We start from the raw sequence: 12,839 nt of genomic DNA, 5'->3' as shown, positions 1-12,839 counted from the left end.
AAAAAAAAAAAAAAAAAACATGCTAATGCAATGGTTTAAATGACAAAAAAACACCCCCCAAAAAATTCCACCTGTTGCTGATTGGATGGAGGCAGATCTGAATGTGAGCCTGCATTCAATTTTAAGAAAAGGGTGGGATTTAGATTAAGAATGAAGAAACATTAAGAATAATTTTTTGAAAGAATGAAACTTATGCACACATGAATTGTTTACGATAAGATCAATAACATGCATTAAGGGAAATTTTCATTTCATGCCAACTTTAACTCGGTCTGAAGACAACATTCATGTTTAAGCTAAGGTAACATGCTATTTGGTTTTGTTTTTATGTCAGGTGTAATATATGGGAAGTCAGAAAAGGCTGATGGAGGTCCATCAGACATCCAGAGAACAAGAAGAGACCAGCAAGATCCCAGCAGACGCACTCAGAACCGAACTGGACAAGAGCCAATCAATGGGCTGTCCATTGACACGCTCCCTGACAACATGACACGAGTGGTGGTGAGTAAACTATTGTATTACTTTTGTAACTTTTGGACACTTGACTTTTTTCGGTTTTGAAATGTCTTAGTATCACATTCATTACTGATTCATACCATTCTGCCTCAGATTCTTTAAGCACTATTCAGACTGTCAGTCCAAATCAGATTTTTGTGCAGATCCTATTGGAAGCCAATCATATTTAGCAAGTGTGCAACGTTAAAAAAGAAGAAGAAAAAAAATCACATGAAAATCTGTTTCACATGTGGTTTGAAATACTTTTCAAATCACGTTTCTGAAAATCGGATTCAGTCTGATCCCTCTGATCAGAATCTGTGTAGCTTTTCTGCTTAAGTCACTTTCTTACACCACATAAAATGTAAACATGTCAGACGTTGTTGTAGGAAACATGATGGAAATCATTGCAGACAAAAGGTTGTTGCAGTGTCAAGCAGGAATACTGCTAGTTGGCCTGGTTTAAACATTTCGAATTTTAAGATGAGTGGAGACAGCAGCAGGGGATAAAGCTATGCATGTCAAGTCAAGTCAAGTCACCTTCATTAACATAGCACTTTTTACAATACAGATTGTTTCAAAGCATTTTTACAGTGATAATAGGAAATTAACGTAACAAAGATTGTTTTGGCTGTACAGCAGCTCTCGAAGAAAGTCCAGTTTAAGTACGTTTTTTATTGATTCACTTCGGTTTTAAAGATCATTAGTTATTAACTTAGGGGCCACTTACACGACACTAAATATTACAAGTTTCCGTGGATCCATGTGAACGGGAATCAACCTGGCACCATGGAAGGGGGAGGCTGAGGAGGCCTTTGCTTAGTCTAGTTGGCACGGTCTCTGCTGACACTTCAGGGCTGTGTCTAAGCACAAATCCTTCATCTGGTCTGGATACGGCACGGATCCAGCAGACTACGGTAAACCTTGGGATAAACAGAGAGACTATTATTAACGTAGATGCCATTCTTCTTCATGTAATGAGTATATCAGGTGTTATGGGAAGGGTTCCAGGTTCTGGCTGACCTAATTTATGCAGCCTAACAATCATTTTAAATGATTTTAAATGCCAGGTTAAACAGTGTTTTAAGTCTAGATTTAAACTGACTGAGTGTGTCTGCTTCTCGGACAAAGCTAGGAAGACTGTTCCACAGTTTAGGTGCAAAATAAGAAAAGGATTTTTATATTCTAGGTATTATCAAATGGCCAGAATTTTGAGGTTGTGTTTCGCCAGTGTTTTGACGGCTATGATAGGTGGGTCTGTTAGCTTTGCCTGCAGATTAGCACTGTTTTCCTCAGCCTTCCTCAGAGGAATGTGCCAGGGAGGGGCTGTTGCGAGGAGCATGATTTCTGGGAACCAGGTCCGGTTGGGCCAGTAGGGCACAAATTGCAAGACGTGCTCCTCGTCCTCCATGATTTTGCAGTGTCTGTGCGAGTAGGCTCACTGGGGCAAACGTATACTTCTGTAGGCCCCCGGGCCAGCTGCGTGCCACTGCATCCGTGCCGAGGGTCCCCTCGGTCAGGGGGTAAAACAACTGGCAGTGGGATGTGTCCGGAGAGGCAAACAGGTCTACCTGTACAGCTCCGAAGCGTATCCAGATCAGCTGGACTGCCTGGGGATGGAGTCTCTACTCTTCTGGAAGCATGGGCTGTCGTGAGAGCTCATTAGCAGCACGATTGAGTGCGCCCAGAATATGAATGGCCTCATATTCTGACTCCATAGGAAAAGATGGCAGGCGAGTTGCGACATGCGTTGGGAGCTTGATGACTGATGTACGTACGGACCAGTACGTGCTTGCCAAGTAGCAGCTGTTTGAAGTGCCCCAGGTCAAGCCATACTGCCAGCAACTCGAGGCAGTTGATGTGCCAATGTAGTCAGGGTCCCGTCCAAACACCCGAAGCTTCATGCCCATTGTACGTGGCACCCCAGGTGTGTTTCTGCGATAACATTTTGAACGGGAGCTTGTGAAGGGCCTGATTAAAAACTTGCAGGTCCAAGATTGGCCAGAACCCTGACTTCATATCAGCTGAAGGGACCGACTCTATCGCATCTTTAGCCAGTAGGACTGCAATTTCTTCCCATAAGACAGGAGCATCCCTGTTCAGAATGGAGGTGAAGTGAATGCCCCTGAACTTGGGGGGACACCGGGCAAACTGAATCGCATAGCCGAGTCTGAGGGTCCGAGTGAGCCAGCGAAACGGCCTCACTAACCAGGCTCCCAGAGACCGTACAAGCGGGATCAGAGGAACCACAGACAGTGTACCGAAGTGGGGCAGCGAGGTGGAGAGCAGGGACCCAACCCGGAAAGCACATCATTCCGAAGTGGGGTCTGAGTGTGCGGTGCAACACTTGCCTAGCTCCACAGGTGGGCAGGGGGCGCGTAAGAAGGCATAGTGTCCTCGAACCAGACCCCGCTGCCTGCTGGCATAGCAGCAAGGCATAGGGTTACACGGTGTCATCCGCACCCTCTTGGGACCCAGAGATAGAGGAAACGTCTCGGTTACCAATGTAACCCTCGTTCCCTGAAGGAGGGAACGGAGACTTAGTCGATCGTACCGACTGATGGGATCACACCAGGGAGCCAGATGTCTTCGATATAGTATACAAATCAAGCCAAATGAGCTTTGGCAGGTGCGCAATCCACGCCCCGCCCTGCAACGCGGGTATAACAGGGAAGTGGATGCACCCACCATTCTTTTCGCTTCGGAGCCGATCGGTTGTTATGTCGATATCTCTGAAAGTGTACTTTAATAACAAGCAATTATTGTGAGAATACACATATGGCCTGGGCGAATACGGGCGGGACAACATATGGACAAAAATAGTTCCGGCTAACGGGGGAACCATGAGCGGCAACTGCTGTTGCCAAGGGAAAACACAAGCCTAAGCGGTGACGGGGTGAGAGGCTCAGCAGGCTCCACCTGCGACTGAGCTACAGAAGGCTGTTGGGCACCACCCACTGTAGCGTCGCCGAACAACCCCATCTGGGAAATTGGGGAGTCCAGGATCCGAACCTTGTCCGCATCCTCCATATCAACCAGACCGAGCCAATGATCGTGCTGCTGAACCACCAGAGTGGACATTGCCAGACCGATCGCGCAGGTTGCCACACTTGTGCTCTGAAGAGCCAAGTCGGTTGCCTTACAGAGCTCACCCATGAGCTGACAGTCTGGCCTACCCTTTTGCACGTCCTGGAGTGTTTTAGCCTGAAAAAGCTGTAACAAGGCTAAGGCGTGCATAGAGGTGACGGCTTGCCCACAGGCTCCATAAGCCGCGTCTGACAAAGCAGACAACGACTCCAGAGCCTGTGAGGGGCAACACGGTTCTCCAGAGCCGGATGTAGCATACGACTGTGGATCTGACTCAGGCCATGCTGTACAACCCAGGGGGGACAGCGTGGGGGAATCGTCCCCGACAGTATACAGCTCACCCTCAAATGTAGTGGTCGGCATCCTATCCCCCTGGTGAATTTCCAATGGAACGTCTAATTCACCCATTACAGATGAATCAGTGAGCTCAACACTAGAATCCAAAGGTATCGATGTGAAGGAGTTGTGATGAGTCCATGGGGAATAATCTCTGGGCGAAGCCTCAAACACAACTCTGCGATCTCCGCAAAATCAGGGACTCTACATTCGCGAGCGAACAAGAGTCTAGATCTCAACATCGAGAAAATATGCACCATCCACAAAAGCTGCCTCAGCGTGTTGTATGCCCAAACACGCGACACAGAGGGCTAGGGAACGACCACATCCAGCAGTGCACAGGTGGAAAGACATCCTTCTTCCGGAGAAGAAAGATGAAAAACTCACCCGTGTTTACTTCCTTGGAATAACGCCCTTCACCAGTGCTGGAGCACACAGGGATGTCCGCGGCGGGAAACCCCGTCAGTGAAGCACTCACTTTCCTTGCCCTTAAACCGACCATCAGCCAACAAACACAAAGGTTGCTGTGAGAACAGCAGTTAAGAGATTCAGAAGCTCGCGATCACCGCTGCCACACGCTGTAACGTCAGCACTGGGAGAGCTTCCAACAGAAGTGCCGACACACACAGGTTTGTTATTAAAGTACACTTTCAGAGATATCGACATAACAACCGATCGGCTCCGAAGCGAAAAGAATGGTGGGTGCATCCACTTCCCTGTTATACCCGCGTTGCAGGGCGGGGCGTGGATTGCGCACCTGCCAAAGCTCATTTGGCTTGATTTGTATACTATATCGAAGACATCTGGCTGCCTGGCGTGATCCCATCAGTTGGTACGATCGACTAAGTCGAACGTTACCCGACTGAAAGGGAACTGCTCTTTTATTGTACTTTGAACTGTACTTTGGAATTTGGCGGAACAGAAACAAAATTTAACAGAAGATTCTCCACCCGGCCTCCATTCTCCAGTGGTGCAGTCACCATCTCCCGAATAGCTGCTCCCTCCATCTCTGGTTCTCCCGTCTCAGGGCCTCTTGCTCTTAAGATTGAATGGTTTGGCAGGGGCCTGGACGGGCTGTGCAGCCTTCCTGCAACCGGCTCCAAGCTGTGGCCTAGGTGGAGGCTGATGCTGAGGCTGTGCAGGAGTGGAGGAAGCTGCAGGAAGGCTGCGCAGCCCGTCCAGGCCCCTGCCAAACCCTTCTTTGTGCAGCTGAGAAATGCTGGGTAAAATTCTCAACTGCATCACAGAAGAGGCCGGCCTGGGAGATCGGGAGTCGAGAAAACAATATTCATCAGTCTCCCTCATATCTGTCAGGTTCAGACAGAGATGGCGTTCCTGGACCACCAAAGTGGACATCATCTGACCCAGGCAGCGCAGTGATTTACAGCGCATGTAGGGTGAGTTACATCGCTGTGTGCAGCTCCTGCAGAATTAGGTCAGAACTACCCTCGTGAAACTCCTTAAGTGCCTTGGCTTGATACAGTTGCAGGAGAGCCATGGCATGCAGGGCGGAGGAGGCCTGTCCAGTGTAGTAAGTAAGTAAGTAAAATTTATTTATATAGCACTTTTCACAGATAAAAATCACAAAGTGCTTCACAATAAAATATAATACAGTAACAAATTCAAAATACAAGAATATTAAATATAAATAGAAAACATAACAAACAACCATAAAAAAAACCCTTGACTAACTAAAAGCCTGCTTGAAGAGCAGAGTCTTCAGTTGCTTTTTGAAAGAATCAACAGAGTTCGCACAACGCAGAAAGAGAGGCAAAGCATTCCACAGCATTCCTCTGCAGTGGCTCTGCAAGCCTTGGCCATAAGAATGGACGAGAACTTACAGGCCTTGGATTACCCCACCAGGCGGCAGCACTTTTTGGACATAGTTGCACTGCACACTCCACCAGGGGGATCTCCACGTACCCCTTGTCCACCCCACCATTGAGAGCAGTGAGGGGAGGAGGCACCAGACCGGTTTCGGGCAGAAAATGGTGCTGTCCATGATCTGGTAACCTCTTCATGCACCTCTGGGAAGGCACTGGGTTGGGACACTGAGAACCAGCATGGACCACCCTGGAGATACCAATCATTCAGCCCTGAGCATTCGGGACACGGTGGAGTCCTCCACTCGAGCCCGACACTTTCGGGCGGCCTGGGAAAGCATAGCTGTCAGCTCTGGGTCAGACTCGGAGGACTCTGTCTCACCCTCCGATGCAACGATCGACATCCGATCTTCCGCCGGAGCCCTGAATGAAACGCTTGGTCCTCCATGGGAAGAACCAGTATACTCACCCGGAAGCTCCACAGCTTGCTGTGCGCTAGAAGAGTAGGCTGCCCACGGAGATTGGCTCAGCGGGCAATGACCCACTGTAATCCTCAGGTCACCCTGGCTATTCACTGAAGTAGCCCTCTTCTGATTAACAGAAGAGGAACAGGTGAGGGGACTCAACCTTGTCTAAGGTAGTCGAGTCTCGGCCGCAGTGGGTACATGACTCATCCGCAAAAGCCACTTCAGCATGCTTTAAGCCCAGACACATAAGGCAGCGAGAGTGACTGTCAGACAGAGCCAGGTAATGACCGCATCTAGAAACACACAGGTGGAATGACATCTTTAAAAAGAAGCAGTGTCACAGCTGTGCTTGCTCTTTTAGGGAAATAGGCTCTTTTCAGTGCTGAAGCGCACAGGGGAAATGGTCACAGCTTGCAGGATTTAGTGCAGCCTGCAGTGTGCAATAAGCTCTTTAAGGCTGTATTAGAACAACAGGAAATGATCATTGAAGTTGCAACCTCCGCTGCAGCTCCGTCACAACAATACCAGATGCAGAGCTTCTTCCGTAGAGCACTCGTAGAGGTGACTGCTTTGAGCAAAACTAAACAAACGCTCGGCTCAGAAGCTGAATGAGCATTGCACATGCTCTTCCTTGCATACCCACTTTGTGGGGCAGAGTTTGCGATGCAAATCTTGCATGCCAATGTCCATTGGCTAGTTTAGTTTACACTCGCAGGTGATTGGGCTCTCAGGCGAGATCCAAAATCGTAATGTCGAACGTGACTGACTGAAAGGGAACAACTGCTGCTTGAACTGTGCTTACAAAAGGCAGTGGTGCGTTTTGATACATTTGAAACCCTGTCCTCTGGAACAATATAATCATTATTATTTACATCAATAGCCCCTTTCGGGGCATGTTTTCTGACATGTTACAGGTTTAGGCAGCCATACATTTACATGTTCAATAAACCATTGTTTGGGGTCATTTTTGCCCTGATTTTTTTGCCCATATATTATGTTTCTCAATTTCATTATCAGGTAACAAAGTCAGCAATAATTCATGTGCTTCAATATGCAATACAAATAAATAAATGTTTTAACCTTTTAACTTTACCAAAACTAACTTTAGCTGGACAATAACATTATTCTAGAGCTGCTGTAAAGCCAAAACAATATGTGTTCATTTAATTTCCTGTTATCACTGTAAAGCTGCGTTGAAACAGTCTATATGGTTAAAATTGCTATATAAATGAAGGTGACTTGACTTGACTTCAGTGGCCATTAAACATATTTTCGTTGCAACAATATACCTTTTTATCTGGTGCCGAATCAAGCGATGTCCCAGCAGCAGTCATTCCAATATGAATCCAATGAGAACTGAAAATGAAATCCAATACGACTCCAACAGGAACAGGTACTGAGCTGAAGAATTTACGTTCAATGAAGCCTCTGTCTCAACTAAATGGAGTCCATGTGAAGTTTATGCTTACAGTCCATTGAAGCAGAGTTTTGTCTTAATGTTATGGCTTTCCATTAAGCTGTTGCCATTGATAACAGGAGTGTGCAAGTATTTAACCCGTACAAACAGAGTCCATGCATTCAGATGTTGATGCAAACAATACCTTTCTTTATTTCATTCCAATAAATAAACATTGCCTCAAATCCACTTCCTGTGGCTTCTCATTCCTTCATGTCCATAAACATGTTTTACAAACATATTTTACAGACACAGCATACATCAATATTGTCAATAATCCACATTGTTTCTTGCACGCTACCCTCTAGCACGTTTTAGCATGGTCAAAAACTGTGCTACCCCATTACCAATGCACACCTTCTTGTCACCCAGGTGCTCTAATAATACTATGTAACAGCACCACAAAGTGTAATGTTACATTACAATAAATGGCTGCTACAAGTGATGCTTCGCTTCTCAAGCACCACTAATATTGTAACTTTGTAATGTAACACCACTTTTTTGAATGCAAGTCTACAGGATGGTGGCTAGGGTGCTATAACTGGTTGCTAAGGCATGGCAATGACATTTTTATGTCACTAATTATTGGCTGCTTGCTAGGCCAAGATAAATGAGCCCACCCTAATCACTATGACATTCTGATCCAGAGATTTGATCTCACAACATTTTTGCCTAAGTCTATGGAATTTTTTGTCCAGTTCACATGCCAAATCGCTTGTAAGCTGGCCTAAAAACGGAATCCAATGTCGTGGTCGAAGTATTCTGCGTGTATGTTTTTTTCTGCCGCTTCTGGCGCTTACTAATTTTCTATCTTAACAGCTGATCATAAAATTAGTTGTGATTTAATTTAGATCATTGATTATTCTGGGTATCCCATAATTTCAAATATTCGTTCATCAGTGGACCCGGTGTTGCTTTGAGACTGAACGTCGGCCGGATCGCGAGCTCACAGACACAAATTAGCTGATTAGTTCTGATTTAGTCAGAGGATGCAGTGCAATCTATTTTACATTTAAGTGGCCGCTCTCTGCTGACTCATAACAAAAAGTGTGTTTTTTATAGTCGCAAAACTGCAACTTGCTAAGTCAGTGATAATCAGAAATCAGAAGGTCTCCTGAATGATGTGCTACCTGCTCAATTCATTTTGTGCCTTCAGTTTGATCTATCCTGGACAGAGATTTGAGGTAACACCAGAATAAATTAAGATCAACATTTATTTTTTTTGCCAGGCAGGATTAAACATCAAATTAAAAAGAATACACAGTACACAACTGATCAGCATTTAATAGAAACACAATTCAAAATGTAATATCAAAATATTTTTAAAGAGTCAGCATACCTGGCAATAGCGACACACAGCAACAGTGTGGGAAGTTCTGTTTACAGATGCTTCCTTGAGTGGTTTGCCAATTCCCTTTATATACCCAAATGGAACAAAAGCACAATAAACATCTAGCACCCAAATATTTATATAGCCTTTGTTGGACCTTTTCTGTTGGACCAAATGGTCACAACTGATTTTTGGGCAAATGTTGTGCAAGATTTGCATCGCGAACTCTGCCCCACGAAGTGGGTATGCAAGGAAGAGCACGTGCAATGCTCATTCAGCTTCGGAGCCGACCGTTTGTTTAGTTTTGCTCAAAGCAGTCACCTCTACGAGTGCTCTACGGAAGAAGCTCTGCATCTGGTATTGTTGTGACGGCGCTGCAGCGGAGTTTGCAACTTCAGTGATCATTTCCTGCTGTTCTAATACAGCCTTAAAGAGCTTATTGCACACTGCAGGCTGCACTAAGACAAATGTTTTTTAAAAATCTTTATTGGGGCATCTCCTGCAGCAGAAGAATGGGTATTGTTTTCTTTGTTCTGACTGTTCTGCTGATGCTGGAATGAAACCCTTTTACCATTCGCACCCAACTCTCACGCATTCACCGTGAGACTCGCGCGATTGACACTTTTCACACGCTCTCACGCCTATGGCGAGTAGATAGTGCCACGGATAACCTACCGAAGTCGACAGTCGTGTACTTTTACGTGACAGAAGGGGTACGACGCACCACAGACGCGTGACACCAACGTGTGACTCCAACGTCGCACCACAGACGCGTGACACCAACGTGTGACTCCAACGCCGCACCACAGACACGTGACACCAACGTGTGACTCCAACGTCGCACCACAATAAATTAATATCTATTTTTCCCCCTAGCTTTTCTTATCTTTCCTTTGTTATCTTTTTTAATCAATCATTCTTTTCTTGTGTTCTGATGACATTGAAAATATCATTGATACAAATTTTGTATTGTATACAAAGTTGTGTATGACATTAATGTCATCTCTGAATGGTTTACGAACATAATATATATATTTTTTAAATAATTCACTCACTTTCTACTGGATATGAGGACTATGCAAATTATACACCATCAAAGTCACAACTTTTTGCACAATTATTAACAACAACTTTAAAGTTGAACAGCTAAATTCATTAATTGTAATCTATAAACATAATATTCTGGAATGTGTCATTCTGAGTTTTTACTTTTGAAGGTGGTAATAATTTTAATTAACACAGTTGACCATAATGGGCGAATACCATAGGCGTCGATTTCGGTGGGGACGGTGGGTACGTGTACCCACCAGATTTCGTCATGAGTCATTTTGTACCCACCACTTTTAACTTCCGTCCATATTAATTTGACTTTTGGTTCGATTTTTTTGACCGTTTTCAGTGGTTATGAGGAGCAATATGAGAGAGAAATTTGGTAGGCCTAATCATTGTCTGACCCAACAAAAAAACATTATAATATTCATTTTATTTTTCGTGTTCGCATTTATGAGGGAAAAAACAACGTGTCAGTTCTCGGTTACGGACGTGAGCGCTCTGAAAGCGGCACTAAAAGACTGCTTTAAAACTTTCACAGAGACCTCAAACAGAACAGCTGCCTTTCTTTAAATTGAATTTCGTTTTGTATTAATTATATCTTAATTTTAATCAATGTTTCATGAACCAATTGCCTGGATTTAATAAATAAGAAGTAAATATAGCAGAATCACGACATGGAGGCGCCGGCGAGTGAACTGGAGTTCGTCTCATAAATGAACCGAAACTCAGCGTATAATGCACATTCACATTCACAGCGTATTTAGACACATTTAGACGCATTCATAATCATTACTTTTACCGGTTCTTTGTGGCAAGCTTTATGCGTGCGGTCGTGCGCTTGAGTGCGGCTATATTACGTAAACACTCATTATCCTGTAGGCTATATAAGTAATTAAATTAATATAAAGGGGCGATTTGTCCACGAATGACTTAAATGAACAACTAGCCTACTAGTCGACTAGAAAAAAAACTTTTAGTCGGAAGCAGCCCTTATTCCACATATTTTCGAACCAGGCAACAGGACATCTGGGTTGAGCGATACCCAGATGTGGAATGAACGAGCGGAGCGGAATATCCAGAAATGCGCTCTCCACTCACGAGCTCTGATCGGAATAAACCCGAACCTCACTGTCTGCTGAACTTGCGCAAAAACATCAAAATATAACCAGCTTTTTAAAATGTTTTTTAAAACTAAACACTATTTTAGCACAAATTATGAGCTTATTGGCGATTTTTTTATAATTATTGACAAAATTAGAATAGTCTATAGTAAAAGTTTTTTTTTTTTTTTTTTTTTTTAAGTTTTGGGTGGGCCTGTTGAAAAGTCTTTCAAAACATAACCTGCGCGAAAGAGAGAAAAAAAAATGAAAGGGTCATTGTACCCAGCACTTCTGAAAATGCACTTCCGAATGCATCTCTGTCCCCAGCACATTTCAAACCAAACTGACGCCCATGGCAATATGCAACTATTCACGATATTGTTTTCAGGAGAAGGTGACAAGAAAGTATTTTAATAGCCTATTATTTTCAAGAAATCAACAATGAAAAAATATAAGACAGTCTTTTAGTCACAAAATGTAAAACAATGTAGGTTCATGTTCAAATGTTCAAAACTAAGGCTGTCAGTGTCGACTATTTTAAATAAGTTGACTATTGACTATTTTATTTTAAACTGTTTCACAATTTATAATTAATACAATTTTATACAAACGCTGAGTTTCGGTTAGGATGAGATGCGCTCCAGTTCACGTGCAATGCAAGTGACCGCGCGGGCGCCTCCATATCATGATAATATTGTCTGCTATTTGCTTCTTATTTATTAAATCCAGGCAATTGGTTGATGACAAATTGCTTAAAATTAAGATACAATTTATAGAAAACGAAATTCACTTTAAAGAAAGGCTTCCTAAAAAACAAAACTCTTACTCATTTTTGTTATGGTAAGAATGATGGAAGACCAGGGTGGGATGCAGTTGACAGTCTTTAATAAATAAGGAAATGGTCCTCAATGAGTAATTAGAACACAAATCACAGGCATAAATCAGAGCCAGAACAAAAAACTGCCAGAAGACTGGATCTTAGGTAAACAACATAAACTTCCACGAGGGTAGAGACCAGGGGCTCGTTCTTCGTACGTTGCTTATTACATCCGAGATCAAATGACACATCCAAGATTTCATCGTGCTAATCATGATCCGGCTAATTGGGTTCTTCGAACTCACCTGTTGTTTATGATTAGTATAGCTGGATTGAGTTATCTGAGATAATTGCGCGTTCATGCGCTGGCTTAAAAGGGGATATGTATCGATAGTAGAAACATTGATCAGCAACGCTGCTATTGGCTGCTCAGCGTGGCCAAAGAGCGCGCTCAGTTTTTCTCCTCAGCCGAGCAAGAACTAAAAGTTTATTCGGAATTGTAATGTTTAATCAAAACGCCAGGGAACACCTCAAAGTCTGCAAAGGCCAGGATAGAGGGCTGGCAAAAAGTAGTAGACAATTTAAATCCGTTAGAAGTGGCCATGTTAGATGTTTTTATTACTTAATATCACCTATATTTTTGTATTTTAATAATTGCATAATTACTTTGTTCATTGTAATGTCAGAGTCACCACACTAGAACATGGGAGCAAATAAAAGTGAAGTACAAACATATTCTACATAATGGTAATTTTTAGTTATAGTAGGCCTATAGTCTCTTTTATAAAAGGCACTGTTAAATTAATGGTTGTCTGTTTATAAAAGCAACCAAGAAAAAGGCTGAGAAAAAATATCTTAGTAGCCTACACTGTAAA

General features: G+C 43.6%; 1 protein-coding gene across 2 annotated transcripts in view; it reads left to right on the top strand.

The window, feature by feature from the left end:
* The window catches only part of plxdc1 (plexin domain containing 1), a 935,956-nt gene that overhangs the window by 273,389 nt on the left and 649,728 nt on the right, over positions 1–12,839 (top strand). For both annotated transcript variants that reach the window (XM_084135569.1, XM_084135568.1), the window contains exon 2: positions 335–501. In XM_084135569.1, coding sequence (XP_083991695.1) covers positions 335–501 — 167 coding nt within the window. The remainder of the gene's footprint in view (positions 1–334; positions 502–12,839) is intronic.

The sequence above is a fragment of the Abramis brama genome (assembly GCF_963993115.1).
Source record: "Abramis brama genome assembly, chromosome: 14".
Taxonomy (NCBI): Eukaryota; Metazoa; Chordata; class Actinopteri; order Cypriniformes; family Leuciscidae; genus Abramis; species Abramis brama.
The sequence above is the reverse complement of the archived record's forward strand: the minus strand, read 5'-3'. Positions and strand labels throughout refer to the sequence as shown.